Source organism: Anguilla anguilla, chromosome 18, assembly GCF_013347855.1.
Source record: "Anguilla anguilla isolate fAngAng1 chromosome 18, fAngAng1.pri, whole genome shotgun sequence".
NCBI classification, from domain to species: domain Eukaryota; kingdom Metazoa; phylum Chordata; class Actinopteri; order Anguilliformes; family Anguillidae; genus Anguilla; species Anguilla anguilla.
Window position 1 is genome coordinate 13142254 of NC_049218.1, and position 16523 is coordinate 13158776.

A 16523-nucleotide genomic window follows, 5' to 3' on the forward strand; every position below is an offset into this window, starting at 1 on the left:
GGCCGTGTCTGTATGCTCGACAGGAGGCAAGTGCTGCTGATTCGGACGCGGCCCGTGTGTGTGCCTTCGGCTCAGCCATTCTCAGCGCTCCCCCTGATGACCCTGACATTCAACTGTCCACTGGACCCCGTTAGATCCAGATGGGCCAGAGGGGAGGGAAAGGGATGCTGGTGGGGGTGGGGGTCGGGGGAGGGGAGCGGGTTAGTCAGCAATTCAACATTAATCTGCTAACGGGCTACTTCCTGTCGGGCTCAGAGCTTTTTTCTTTCTTTTTTTTGAAGTCGAGAGAGAAAGAACGAGGGGGAGAGCTGACAGGACAAGCTTCTGTGTTGGCCCTGGAGCCAGAACGGGACGGGATGGGACAGGGTCCAGATTTCCTCTCTGGGCCAGAGCTCCCTATGTTCTCAGCAAAAGAACAACAACAACAAAAAAAGCTGTAAAAAGTTGTACACAGACTGAGCCCATCTACAGACATCAGACTGCATTTATCTGTGAACAAGGCGTACACTAGCGCTGAACATGATGAATGCCAAACGAATAAACAGTGAACTAACACCCCCCCCTTCCCAAAAAAAGGGACTAATCACATAAAAAAGGAACAGAGTAAACAAACCGTATCAAACCGACCACAAGAGTCAAATAACTCCACCGAAAACCACGCAAAACACATGCAAGCGGAATCATTTCTATTTTTCACACGTGAGTATCTGTTGCAAGCAGGAATCAGATTTCAGCAAAATAAAACATTTTATTGGAAAGGGGCATTTGTCTCTTGAAAGCACTTGAAGACAAAATCTGCTTGAACTGGCTGATATCAATCGTCCTCCTTGACGGGTATTTTTGTACAGAAATAATTATTTTGTCATGGTGTTTTTTTCCTTTAGTACATGGTTCAAGTTCAAGATGTTTTGTCAGTTTACAACAAAAGTGATTTGATAGCTGAGTGTGTGTGTATGCTTGTGTGTGTGTGTGTGTGTGTAGAGGGGGTCCCAGCATGTCCAAGTAAGAATTCCAGAATAGCCCCCTCAACACGCTCCCCCCGCCCCAATCCCCCTACAAGCCCTACATGCCACCCCAATGCTCCTCACGCAAGGCCTACGTATTAAATTAAAGTGAGCATCCCCATTTTCGCCTCTAAACTGTCCTCCAGTTCAGTGGAGGGAGCCGTATCCCAAACCCCCAAATCCCAAAGGCCTTGCCCAGTGGACAGCCCTACCTGTAGATGACTCCATGCTGGTGCAGGAACATGAGGGCGGAAGTGACCTCGGCTGCGTAGAAGCGGGAGCGGGCTTCGTCGAACTTGCGGGACCGCTGTATCTGAAACATGAGGTCTCCTCCGTTCACGTACTCCATCACGAAAAAGAGCCGGTCCTGGAGTGTGGGGGGGGGGGGGCAGGAGAGAAAGAAAAGGGCAGGGAGAGGTCACTAAAATCTAATCTGCGGTCCATCTTTTATCAATAAAACATTTTCCTAATTTAGAAACAGGTTGTCACAGAACACTTTGCACATTTTCCAGAGGGAGTATAATAAACAAACAAACAAAAGAAACTCATACATGTTGAACACCCCCAAAACACACATCCCAGGCTGCAATTGTCTCTTTACCCAAAGCTACGTCAAGCCAAACCCATACTATACCCCATCATCTGAAGAAATAAACCCACTTTTTATTATTAATGATTTTTATTGGAGGGCACACATAAAACAGACCAATGCACAGTGTAGCGAGCAGTCATTGCTTTATATTTTGCTTTGTCTTTCTCTGTAATTAAACCGCTCTCTTCAGCGTGACACTCTCTTCCCCAACCACCCCTATACCACCCAACCTCAAAAAGGTACTGGTATAAAAATACATAATCAGAGGACAATGATGGTGATTCCAGGTAGACTTGTAGTTAAATAGGAGATAAATTAAGGAGTTAAATTAAGAGATAAAAAGAAAAAATTGCAGTGTAAAGATTTGACTGGCAACCCCTGCACATTTTGACTTCATATAGTCCATTTTTCTTTCTGGTAACGGGGGGAGTGCAATAAACCCACTTTTCTGGGAAAAGGAGGACAGCTTCCTGTGTTTCTGCCCTCATACGATGGAAATCTGAGAGAAAAAGTCAGGAGGGCGGAGGGTGACTATATAATGGAAATGTAAATCTGGCGCTATCGTTCCATTGTTTAAATGCAATCACTCATACGAGGTAAGAGGACGAGAAACACATTTTTTGTGTGTACTATAAAATACAGCCTTACCGTAAGGCTGCATTGTTACTGACCAAGGGGAACAATAATAATTCTGTGAAGAAAACAAATCATGCCCGTTCCTCGAACGACGGCCATTATACTTTTCATTGGAAAAATGGGGGGAAAAAATGGAAAAAACAGAGCAGCGTTATGGCAGTGCACTCTCGAAACTGATGCGTCATTTTAAAAAAAGACGTGTTAAAAAAATGTCTAGTTAAGGACAGCACATTTTGTGTTACTTTAACACAGTATGGTTAACAAATCCCCTTTATTACAAATCTGTACACAAAAGGGGTAACTTTGACACAAAATATGTTGAAAGTAACACAAAAGTAGTAACACAAAAACTGTTGGATATTAACACATCCTTTCTGAGAGTGTGGCTTCCAACATTGAGGGCTTTTCTGGGCATTTCTGTTTCTGGGAAATGATGGGATCACTGTTTAATACCGACTCACGCAGCGCACGTTTAGGCTACAAAATTGTCTTAACAAATGCGGACTCAGAGCAGTTCAATATTTTAGATACTTATTGACGATTCTGACGACCTGATGGCTGTACAAAGGCTGATAGAAGTCATTTTCGAGTTCGTGATTTAATGCAAAAACTACTCCAACAAAAGTAACTCCATTGTAGCTTGTACAGCAACATTCTGCTTCCAGAGATTATACATTCAAACACATTCACTTTACACTGTTTATACACAATTATAAACACAACAGTCCGTGAAGAATAATCAGTTATATATGCGCGTACACTGTGGAGGCATAATGTAGATCTACAAACTGCTTTGTAGTTACTTTTGCATTTTTTAAAATTTTAACCACACACCTGCAAATGCCCCTATACCAGCCACTGCGAAGCAGGAAGGTCTTCCGAGACTTCAGTATCTACAACATCCTTCATCACACACAAGAACTGTCCGGGCAAATTAAAACCAGACTCTAAAATGATACTAATAAAACTGAGAACTCCAGAAAGTGAAACATATCCCTTCCACCTCTGTCAGTGTTAACTTTGGGACATGTTCTTACTACATCCTGTCGAATAATATGTGAAAAATAACACTCAACTTTTCCAGAAGTGAAGCTGAATTACATGGGAACCGACACAAACAGGCAGAGGAATTAATAGTGTATCACATACTGAATCCTGCTGACCATGACTTAATTTCCTGATTTTACCTCAGGTGCTGGGACAGGTGTTGGGAGAGAATTTTAAACCACTACCACTATACAGGGATCCAACTAGTCTTTCTGCTTCTAAATTACCTGCATTACTGGTGCACGCTCGCACGCATGCATGCACACACAAGTATTACACAAACACACACACCCATGCACACACACACACACGCACGCAAACACACATGGACACACACACACACACACACACACACACGAACACACAGGCACGCATTACACAAACACACACACACACAAACACACACACACACACAAATTAATTTGATACTGAGAAATCCATTGAACTTCCTGTACAAGGCTTCTAGGAACAGGGAAGAAGCAAGGGATGACGTCTATCACATTTGACATAGTAAATCCCGTCTTTCTGGGTTCTCTCCTTTCCCCTGCAAACGGAGAACCGCTTACATAAGTGTACAAGAATCCACCTCATCTTGCACTCGGGCCTCTTTTTTTTCTGAAAGTGAATTTAAACAGGATGCTTAAATAGTTTGTTTAAATGTGCCCAGAATTACAGGGAGTCCCACCCAATAAAATGTGAATAAACATTTCCTGCTTCTAATTAGAAATGTACAAATACTCGCTTCCCAACCCAGGGCTGAGAACTTGCTAAAAGAAAGGCACCGATGAACAGATAACGATGAAGACCCAACAGTTCTGCCCTTTCTGCGCAGCAGCCTGGATGTTTTGTGGTAGTCTGGCATGGTTCAGTTCAAGTTTAAACCCGCACGTTGCATAACGTGCACACACAACCACTTCACTCACTACCTGGAATTATTCTCAACAGAATGAAACATTTTTGCTGGTTCTTTGAAAAAAAAAAAAAAAAAAGTCTTGCTCAATATTCACAGATGCTTGTAATATTACTTTTGCATACTCCTGTTACTATTACTGTTGCATTCCGTAGATTTGTTTTGTTTTTTCAGATAAACACAGGATCGGATACAGACTGCTGCAGTACAAATGAAGAGGAATTTAACCATGATGTACATTTATTGACAGGAACGCTCTCTCTCTCTCTCTCTCTCTCTCTCTCTCTCTCTCTCCATTTTCATAGAGCCCCATTTGTGCACTGTTTGCACCATAGTTAAGGTAATTACTGTATGGCTCTTAGCTCCAAGATTACCACACTCAGCTCCCCCTTAAAAAAAATGGCCCGCTTTGTGATGTTGATAGCAGCAGGAAATAATTATAATTTCAGTACAGAGTGTATTGTGTGTGTGGGCCTGGACGACGGTCAAGAATGTTTATCCTTAATCCCAGAACAGCGTGCTGACCTCTCCCTGTACCACACACTCCCAGCACAGCGTGCTGACCTCTCCCTGTACCACACACTCCCAGCACAGTGTGCTGACCTCTCCCTGTACCACACACTCCCAGCACAGCGTGCTGACCTCTCCCTGTACCGCACACTCCCAGAACAGGGAGCTGACCTCTCCCTGTACCACACACTCCCAGAACAGCGTGCTGACCTCTCCCTGTACCACACACTCCCAGAACAGCGTGCTGACCTCTCCCTATACCACACACTCCCAGAAAGGCCAGCTGACCTCTCCCTGTACCACACACTCCCAGCACAGCGTGCTGACCTCTTCCTGTACCGCACACTCTCAGAACAAGGAGCTGACGTCTCCCTGTACCACACACTCCCAGCACAGGGAGCTGACCTCTCCCTGTACCACACACTCCCAGAACAGCGTGCTGACCTCTCCCTGTACCACACACTCCCAGCACAGCATGCTGACCTCTCCCTGTACCACACACTCCCAGCACAGCGTGCTGACCTCTCCCTGTACCACACACTCCCAGAAAGGCCAGCTGACCTCTCCCTGTACCACACACTCCCAGCACAGCGTGCTGACCTCTCCCTGTACCACACACTCCCAGCACAGCGCACTGACCTCTCCCTGTACCACACACTCCCAGCACAGCGTGCTGACCTCTCCCTGTACCACACACTCCAAGCACAGCGTGCTGACCTCTCCCGGTACCACACACTCCCAGCACAGCGTGCTGACCTCTCCCTGTACCACACACTCCCAGCACAGCGTGCTGACCTCTCCCTGTACCGCACACTCCCAGTTACTGGTTGACTGCTGTGTTTTTTCCACATTTTATGAGGTACCTCATTAAACCTGTTGCTTGTATCAGAATGTTTGTATGCAAACTTAATGACACAATCCAATTATATTTTCTAATGTTCCAGAGGATATGAAATTCATATGAATAAAGACACATAATGGCCATTGTAAGACACTGAAGAAGTCCACGCTTTATGATGCATCAGGTGGAGTGTTCAAATGATTGCGCACACACTGTAAACATATCTGGTTCTCTTCACAGGGAGGGAGAGAGAGAGCAACAGAGGGAGAGAGAGTTCTCTTTAGATGAGGAACATAATTATTCTAGCAACCTTCCAGTGTTCTGTCAGTCATTGAAGAATGTTCTTGTTCCAGAATACGTAAAAATCACTCTTTCTTCGCCATATTTTACTTGTGCCTGATGTCACATGTTTAGCAAGTCACAGTGCAAATACATACATTCAAATTCAAATACAAAACAAAATACACACTGGAACTTTATTTCACTTTCAAATGTACAGAAGCGTCAGCAGTCTTGAGCCTCTCAAGACTGTTTTCTAAATGCACTGGTCCTGTACTTCTTAGGCCTCGCAGAAGACTTTATGTGACAAACATGCCGCTGTTCGAGAGCAGTGTGGACTTGTTGTGACTGTTCACTGTCCCTCGCTGCCACTATACAGGACAGGACTATCGCCGCTGAGGAAGCGTTTGTTTAGTCTCATGTTAACTTATATAACGTGTTATGCAATGGACAAAAATAGGACTGCAGGTGCAAGCAACTTTGGCAAAGACATTGCTAGGTCACACACACACACACACACATACAATATAGCAGATATACCCCCAATAAGAGAGACACATTTTGGGAACCACGGGAAGAATATACACCCATATTAAAACTAAAAAGAATAAATGATTTTCCCTTTCTAATATTACATGATTTATGATTGTTTTAACAACTTAAGGTCGTCAGTAATAGAAAGTGTACATATGCTAAAGTAATCATCAGGCCATTGAAACTATTTGAATATTAAACTAGAGCAGGAGGACTCAGGATGCTAGGTTGTAGTCAGACTGGTATCGTTAAAGACACCTGCATCCGCTTTGTGAGATATATCCAAATACCAACTCACATGACAATGTGTGTGTGTGTGTGTGTGTGTGTGTGTGTGCATGCACACACACTTTTCTGTGCCCTCAACAGCACAGCATCACAAATAATATTTGAATTGGCATTGCCTGTATTCCAACAAAGCAAGCTGTACTCAACATTGCCTGTCTTTGAGCTACATATGGACGAGTATCCAGAGAGCTCCACCATTTCTTACCAAGCAATCTGTTACCATGACAACAACAAAAACATCAACTCGTCCGCACACTGTCCATGTGCCATCAAGACAAGCTGCTCTCGCGATGGTCATCAGTGCACTTGCTGGCCAACACTGACAGACATTCATGTAGCTGGCAGACCTGGGTCAAATACATATTTGTTTTGGATTCAAATACTTTTCTGTGCTCTATTGATCTTGCCTGGTGTAATAGAGCCTGCCAATATGACCAGGAAGGCGGAGTTTTTTGCACTTTTTGAAAGTATTTTATTGGTTCCAATACACTAGACAAGATCAGTAAAGCGTAGAAAAGTATTTGAATACAAAACAAATATGTATTTGACCCAGGTCTGGTAGCTGGAGATAGTATTTAACTTTAATTTCCATGTTACCATGGCATCACTTCCTTGCCACATGTTTTAGTAAAAAGGCTTGACCTGGTGCTGGGTCAGTGGGGAGATTCAGACCCTGCTCTTGATGAGAAGGGAGGACAAAGCCATTTGTGATAAAGGAAGGAACAGGCTCAGATGTTGCGACGGATATGCATCACCCGCGTTCCTCTTTGTTCGCCCACTCGCTCGCTCGCTCGCCCGCCCGCCATGCCCGCGGATGCCTTTCTATTGGCTCTGGCAGCGGCGTGCGGGCGGGGTGGGGAGGGGCGGGGTAAGGCTGCATCTGGCTCCGCGCGGGGACGGAGCGCGCCCGTACCTGGCCCTCGCTCGAATCGCCCCCGCCTCGTCCGGACCCCTTTCATCTCCGCTCAGGCCTGCAGCCCTCATCCGACAAAGCCCCTCTCCCAAAGCTCATTAGAGACCGCGTGGGCCGCCGCGCCCTGTCCCAGGAATCAAGAGCCCGGCGACCGGCGGGAAATAAGAGCGCGCTTCCTGGAACTGGGACCAGGGTGAGCAAAGAGGCGCACCCACTCACCCCTAACACCCCATCCTGGGTACTAAGCACCCAAACACCCCCAGCACCCCATCCTGAGCACTGCATACCCACTCACCCCCAACACCCCATCCAGGGGATTTCACCTGACAATAACTGCTTCTGGTGTGTCACATTGTTGGGGTGGGGAGGGGTGGGGTGGGGGGGTGTATCCCATATAAACCCAAAGGCCTTTGTGCTGAATTTCACAATAATAATATTGCACTGCTGTGAGAGACATGTTTAAAATAGCCTGATTGAGGTTAAATCTGAATAATCTGTCTAAGGCCTTAAGAATTCTGATCCTGATTATTGTACAAATGGCAATAACTGTAGGTTTCCTTATAAAGCTGATAAATTGCGCAGTTTAGGAAGTGGGACGGCTTCACAAAAGGCCTCCCACACACAAACTGCCCAGGACCGTTTCGGGAATATAATGGCTAGGCAGCACAATCCATACATTTTAAAAAGCTCTCCTGTTGTTTAAAATTTCCTACTGAATGAATGAATTCTGTTCCACCGCTTGGATGAGTGCAATTGTGGGTTTCTCTCTCCCTCTCTCTCTTCCTTTTTTCCACTGATTGGCTGACAGACCAAGAGAATATGAATTTTCCATACAGAGGACAATTTAATGGTTTAGTTATCTTATACTCAAACTTCATATAAAAAATTATGCGGCTAATATATTCCTACAAGCACGATAGTACGCCAGCTGCACAGAGCCAGAGAAGCAGGAGATGAAAGGACACAGGGGCACAGTACAAGATGTTCGCTTCTGAGCGAAAAAAAAACAAAAAACTGAAAAAAGGCAGAAAAAACTAAATTGCCCCCCTCCCTTCCACCCATTATTTCTGAGAACAGAGCACAGCTAAAGAACACTACACCCATCAATAATCAAATACTGTAATAAGGCATATTTTCTGCTTTCCACATTAACGTCAACGTGATTTTTTGTGCTGGTTAAATTTGGCTGGTGCAGGCTGCTGTTTGGCTCATCTTGTTAATGCACTGTTCTCCTGTGTAGGTTGAGCCAGGAACGGGTGGTACTCAGGGAGACAGATTTTGGTTGGGTGTACAGGGTGGAGCAGAGTTCTATGGGTGTACAGGGTGGAGCAGTGTGCTGTGGGTGTACAGGGTGGAGCAGGGTTCTATGGGTGTACAGGGTGGAGCAGGGTTCTATGGGTGTACAGGTTGGGGCAGGGTTCTATGGGTGTACAGGGTGGAGCAGGGTTCTATGGGTGTACAGGTTGGGGCAGGGTTCTATGGGTGTACAGGGTGGAGCAGGGTTCTATGGGTGTACAGGGTGGAGCAGGGCTCTATGGGTGTACAGGGTGGAGCAGGGTTCTATGGGTATACAGGGTGGAGCAGTGTGCTGTGGGTGTACAGGGTGGAGCAGGGTTCTATGGGTGTACAGGGTGGGGCAGGGTTCTATGGGTGTACAGGGTGGAGCGGGGTTCTATGGGTGTACAGGGTGGGGCAGGGTTCTATGGGTGTACAGGGTGGAGCGGGGTTCTATGGGTATACAGGGTGGAGCAGGGCTCTATGGGTGTACAGGGTGGAGCAGGGTTCTATGGGTGTACAGGGTGGAGCAGGGCTCTATGGGTGTACAGGGTGGAGCAGGGTTCTATGGGTGTACAGGGTGGAGCAGGGTTCTATGGGTGTACAGGGTGGTGCATCTCACACCTCCCCTTCCACCTCCACCTGCATCCACAAACAAAGACCACGATCGCAGGTATTGCTATGGCACAAACGACCGGGGGGGGGGGGTCACGGTCTGTTATTGTGTCTGATGCTGGATGTTTGTGGAAGGGAGGGAGGGGGTGTTTTTTCCGCTGTCCGCAGCACAATAGGCCTCAGGGGAGAGGCAGGCAGGGGCCAAGGGTGGGGGGGCTGGGGAGGGCGGAGGGGGCCTGGGTGCTCGACTGGAGTCCAGTAATGATGGTAAGGTAGGGTCCTGTCAACTCGGGATTCACTATTTGAAAGGCACTATATAACTACTTCAACCGTAGTAATAAATCTTACACACACACACACAAACCATTAAACAGCACTATTCACACTTGTATTTCCCTTACCTCATGGCATATTACACATTGACACAGGACACTGGAGACAGCATCCATACTACACACACATACATGCACAATGTTGTCCAGGAGCACTGAGTATGTCACATATGGAGACTGGTGCTCACAGAAAATAAAATATAAAAACATTCACAGAGAAGTTAAATGCTTTTGAGAGCGTTGTCGTCTCAAGAATATATTCACGTTTCAGCACCCAAACAACTTAAAGAAAGGACCACAGTAGAGGAGACCAAAAAGCAAAGGTGGCAGAGAGAAAGGGAAGGACTGAAAGACGATCGAGAGAGAGAGAGTGAGACGAGAGACTGAGAGAAGTAAAGGCACAGACTGGACAGACTCATCCCCCTTCTCTCCGGAGAGCCTTGGTGTGAGGCTCTTTCCAAACACTCCGGGACCCCAGCAGAATGTTCCCACGTTCCCCAGCAGTAGGGTCAGCCAGCCACAACACGACTGCGAGGCGACCAATGGAGACAAAGCAGGGGACCACAACCAGAACAGCTGTGGGCCCTGCACTGGATACCCAGCAGAGCTGTGTGCTGTACACACACGCACACACACACACACGCATGCACACACACACACACACACATGCACACATATGCATGCACATACACATGCATGCGCACACACGTGCGCACACACACACACACACACACACCCACACATGCATGCACACACGCACACGCACGTGCACGCATGCACACACACACACGCATGGGCGCACTCACACGCGCATGCACACACACACGCACACACACACACACCACACACATACACACACACGGACGCGCACACACACACACCACACACATACACACACACGGACGTGCACACACACACACACACACACACACACACACACACACACACCACACACTTTGCCTGTAACCTTCATACATGGCTTTGCTTCACTTGACACAAAAAACACAAGCACACGCACTCACGCATGCACATGCATGTGCATACAAACGTGCACAAACACTTTTCCAACAAATTATCATTGTTAATTTCTGCTGATCATACACTCTATTACTCTAAATATTACAGCACTTACTAAACTGGGACACTATAGCATTCTAGAGCAAAAAGCCCAAAAACAGGAAAAAATAAATAAAAACAGCAAAAAAAAAACCATTCCATCCCTTCTTCTGAGCTGTCAAGTTTGTCTGACTGGTACAGATTAATTTCACGGGTACAACACAAATTTATCCCTTAATGTAGTTCATTAATCATTTCTATGGGGGGGAAAACAGACTACGCTGAACTTTGCTTTTTCTGGCGGGGAGCCAGCGAGCGGGCGCGCTCAGTACACCAGTTCTCTGCTTTGGGTTGATGCGCTGTGGACATCGCTGGCACGGGGAAGGTAAACACAATCAAATCCGGCAGTTAGGAGAAAAGGAAACTCAATGGAAAGGACAGGAGGTCCTAGAATCCATCACTAACAAACAGATGGATTGGATGGCCATAATTACAAAAAAGAGCACTGCTACCTTTGTCAACAAATTGCAGAGAATATAGAACGTATTCAGATGTTTATCCTTAACTTTGACTTACAAATACAATAGCTTTTTTCTACATGGTTAAACTTGGAGATGTTAAATTTTGTGATTTCTGAAACTGGCTGAACTGTCTTATTGACATTCAAAGGACAAAAGTTTCAGTTCAGTCACAACATGTTGTTGCATCATTTCTGTGGACAGCAATGTTCAGAGATTGGCTAATGTGCCAACAGAGCAGACGTTTCTTCACGCACATCTTCTCAATACTTATTTATACTTTCACCGGATATCAAGGCAAGGCAATTCATAGCTTACATTCTTATCATGTCACTGAAACAATCCAATTACCTTGAATTTTGCTGTGCCCCAACTGGGAGTCGATCCCGCAACCTATCGATCAAGGCTCAGCCACTTAACTGCTGCACTATGCAAACACACTTTCTCTCAACGGTCCGGCGCGACCGGCGGCACAGCTGACTTCAAGCCTCCATGCTTGTCATGCTCCGCTATTAACCGCTGATGAATGTCACCACTATTAGAATTTAATGTGCGTGTGTATATCAAACAGGGGATCAGACATGACTCGGCTCCTCTCCAAAAGGCACACGAGACGGCGAAATAACAGTAAATCAGTCCAAGTGGCACCGTGCGGTCTGCGGTGGGGAAGATTGAGTGTTCTAGAACATTCCATTTTTTTTTAGAACGGGTCAAAACAGGGAGAGCAGCCATGTAGGCGAATAAACATAGATTAATTGGGAGCTGGTATATGTGCACACTCACTGACTTAAGACAATCGGGGAAAAACTCCTCGATGGCGGAGAAGGCGGCGAACTTACCTCCGGAAGTGAAACGCCAGCACACGTCCACAAGCGGGGCACGTCCAAAGCCCAAAGCCTAAGACCAAGGCCAAAGGGCGAAGGGCCAAAGCGTTGGCCTGGTTACGTACCACTTGCCGGTGCACTCAGGTGCACCCCCCAGCCCCGACAGCGGCCAAGACAAACACCCCCCACGCCCACACTACAAAAACGCTGCAACAATGAGACATTCTACTCACCACCCTCGTCCAGGAAGCAAGGGGAAAAAACACACGCGGAGCCGCAGAGGGAACAAGGCCTGAAAGCCTTCAAGTGCTCTCTGTTTGTTTTTTCCTCCCAGGGTCCCACAGAGGGCTGGTGGGTAGAAGTCGTCCACACCTTCCGACTCGCTCAGAGAGAACTTCCTGTGGAGCGTCCCCCCTCCCACCCACCCCCACCTGCTTTCTCTGACCTCCACCTTCACCCCCACCCTCGCCTGTGCCCCCAGTCTTACGTACCTTCACCTGTTTTTTTTCTAGTTGTGCAGGAAGCTAACCTAGCAGGTAACATGTGCACAGGCTTGCTAACTGGCAGGTGATGGTGCAGGAAAGACTGGCCTACTGAGACCTCAACCGATCGCCTCACCATGCAAAAGGCCGCTCTTACCAGGAACAGGGACACAGGTGGGCCTTACCCACCCTGTTTGAACAGTCTCAGCGCTACCCAAACCCTCACTTTTGCCCCTGTCCATGCTCAGACACTTGGATCCAATTTTCTCCCAATTTTCTGGCTTTCGTGTTCCAAAGGAGCATTTATCATTGCACGAACCTTCTGGAGTGCCAGGACCTGCCATGTTCTCTCAAAGTCTCCGCTGTTCTCTTTGATTCAGACTCATTAAAGCCATTAAATCCATCTGTCACTCTCTTTATCTATCTCTCCAAGTAGAGCTAGAAAACTGGTAAGACTTATTCAGAGAAGTGTCAGGTAATGCCCTTGCCCAGCTAGGGGTAATGAGTGCTCCAGGGGATTATGGGTAGGGTGGTGGAAGGTAGAAGCTTGGTTGTTTTTCCCCATCTAAGCGGTATGTTGCATGTTTGATAATCCTCTCCCGTGTATTTGACCTAGATTCACCCTCCGCCCCCCCAAAATCATTCTTGATTTTTTCTTCCTTGCTGTAAAAGCGTGTCTATAAGCAGCCTGAACAAGCCCTGAAACAGTTGTATAACGTTATTTACATTTCTGAGCTGCAATTAGAGCGATAAGAGCATGGCAACGATCCTAAAGCTGATTAGGGACAGAACGTTGTGATGAAACTTCGGTTCATTAAGAGTGCAGGTCTTAGTAAGCCTTCGCTTTTTCAACCGCCATTTTAAACCGATGACATCACTCCTCCTCCAACCCCCTCCTTTGTGTACAAATTCAGCCTTCATTTTGGGAGCTTAATGTGCGTGTGGCGTTGTGCGTGTTTTAGTGCGAAGTTGCATGTGTGTGTATGTGTGTGTGTGTTTGTGTGTGCGTGCGTGTGTCTGTATGCATGTGTGTGTTTCTATGAGTGTGTTTGTGTGTGTGTGTATGTGTGTGTTTGAGTGGGGTTGGTCTATATGTGTTTGTGTGTGTGTGTGTGTGCGTGTGTCTGTGTGTGTGTGTGTTTGTGTGGGGTTGGTGTATGTGTGTGTGTCAGTGTGTGTGTGCGTGCACATGCACGCGCAAGTGTGCCCGAGTGTGTGTGTGTGTGTGTGTTACCGATGCAGGAAGCAAGCTGGGAAACAGAAATGAGTTGTAACGTCTGCGGGTAAATTAGCCATTGAGAGGACTTGAAATGGGGCGCGAGACAGCGAGGGCGGCGTCGCCCGGAGTCAAGCTGAGTGCGTGTGCGCTATGCATGTGTGGCCCCGCCGCGCAGCAAAACAAGAACACGCTAAACTTTTCACCTGCATGCCGTCACCGCGCAGCCACAGCGCTCAGACACCTGGCGGCCGCACGAGCCTCCTTCAGCAAGAGAAAACATTTTAAAAAGCGGAATTGTTTATTTATTATCAGCACTGATTGAAAGCACATTACGCAACCTCGCGGGCTAATCTATCTCCACTAAACCACCCTGCTTCGGGGAACAGGACTGCTCCTGTAGCTGTTCGGTTCATGTGGTTTTGGGGAAGTTGTAACTGTTCCTGTAGCTTGTTGCTCTGCTTCCATTGGGAGTCTGTGTTCAATTGTTCCTGTAGCTGTTTTTCAAAGATAGTTAATCAGCAGCAAACAAAGACACAGGAAGCTGCTCAAGGACCAGTGCTGAGATCCAAGGGTCTTGATTAAGTAACAAATCAAGATAATTAATTTTTACAGATGAGTCAGTGAAAAGAGAGCATATTCGGTAAAAAGAAGAGGAAAAAAATAGAATGACACCTCAGATCCATTTCCTGTCTGACACTACATCAAACGGTAATGCTGACACATTTCACGGAGCTCACTGGGTTTTGTGTATGTGGATATGGGTTATCAGTCCCTACTGGTCAACCTGCGCTGTGGACAGGGTGGAGCAAGAACGGAACGCATGAAGATGAGGGGGCAAGGAGCGTTCCGAGGGGTTGGGAGGCGTTGTGCGCTCCATAGACAGAGACTGGTGTTGGGGGGCAAATAAACTGCATATGGGATATGCATCACTGCTGATAAGAATCAGGGCCCTGTTACGCAAGGCCTGTGACAATTGAGTTGTTTTGGCAGACACAGGTCACAGGACACAGATCACAGATTGACAGGCAGCAAAGAGTTTTGTGTTGGCAATACACTGGTATCATCACCGCTCATCATTAATACATGAGACAACGGCTTCGTAAATTGCAAATGAAAATTAAAGTCTTTTAAACGTGCGTCTGTGTGTATGAGAAGGGTTAGGAAGGATTGTGACCCACGGTGTGCTTTATTTTTTCTGTTTATTTTTTCCTTTTCTTTCTTGGGTGGGGGTGTGCTGTGAACGTCACCAGTGCGCCTTAGTCTCTGGCCTTAATGCTTGTCAGTTCACTCGAGTTCACCTGTCATGCAAATGAAGTGCTGTTACATTTGAGAGTGAAAAGAGCAGCTTTTCCTACACAATCACTCCATCTCCGCCCGCCAGCTCACCATTACCTCAGACCCCGTGTACCACTGTCAGATACAAGATACATCAATGCGTTTATTCCCCTACTCAAACGGTAAATGGACTGCGTTTATATAGCGCTTTTATCCAAAGCGCTTTACAATTGTTGCCTCTCATTCACCAGAGCAGTTAGGGGTTAGGTGTCTTGCTCAGGGATGCTTCGACACGCCCAGGGTGGGGACTGAACCGGCAACCCTCTGACTGCCAGCCAACTGCTCTTACCTCCTGAGCTATGTCGCCCCTACTCAACTTGCCGTGATCTCTGACCCCTAAACTGCTTGCTATAGAAACGTCTCCACACCAACAATGATCCAGTCCTACAAGACCTACACGTTCAGCTCAGCCTGTAGAAGTCCACACCAGCCTTAAGTCAACCTCGCCTGTGCTCTCACTACAGTAGCCCTTTTCAGTTCTCCAGCACACAGATCAAACGCCTGTTCTATCCGGGAAATCAAGTCTAGTGATGGAGGGGACCTGCATCTCCAGCATTCATTCCCACAGGACAATATGGCAATTCATCACAGCATCAGTGCCCTGCTTTCTGTAATGCAGAATGACAGCCAGAGAGACAGCGAGCACCGTTTTCAAAGTCTCTTACGCGACTAACCTCTGGGGACTTGTTGATCGACGCTCCCTCAACGCTGCAGACAGACGCCCTGACCCTGAATGACCTTTCCTCCAGCAGTAATTTTAAAAACAGGACTTACAGGTGTGAAGCACGGTGACAGTGAGTGTGTGGCGGAGGGGGGCTGATGAGCTAATTTAGGTCCTGGGGTGGTTACTGACAGCTGGGTTCACAGTGCCAAGCGCTCTCTGGGGGTGTCAAGCTTCCCCGGGGGTCTTGGGGACAGACCATTGTTTCGAGCCTTTAGAAAATCACCCCATATAGAATGACACACATACACACACACTCACGCACACAGAAGTACATACACACGTGCGCACACACACACACACACACACACACACAGGCGCACACATACACACACACACACACACACACATACACAGGCGCACACACACACACACACGCACACACATAGGCACACACACACACAAACGCGCACACACACACATACACAGGCGCACACATACACACACACACACACACACACACACATACACATGCACACATACACGCACACACACAAACGCGCACACATACACAGGCGCACACATACACACACACACACACACACACACACACATACACATGCACACAAACGCGCACACACACACACACATC

The 16523-nt window shown here is 47.1% G+C and overlaps 1 protein-coding gene across 1 annotated transcript in view; it reads right to left on the minus strand.

Annotated features, from left to right (window-relative positions):
• Nucleotides 1–16523, minus strand: part of LOC118218235 (protein kinase C epsilon type) — a 107798-nt gene that overhangs the window by 18461 nt on the left and 72814 nt on the right. Inside the window, exon 11 of the mRNA XM_035400769.1 lies at nt 1217–1371. Within this exon, the coding sequence (XP_035256660.1) occupies nt 1217–1371 (155 nt within the window). The remainder of the gene's footprint in view (nt 1–1216; nt 1372–16523) is intronic.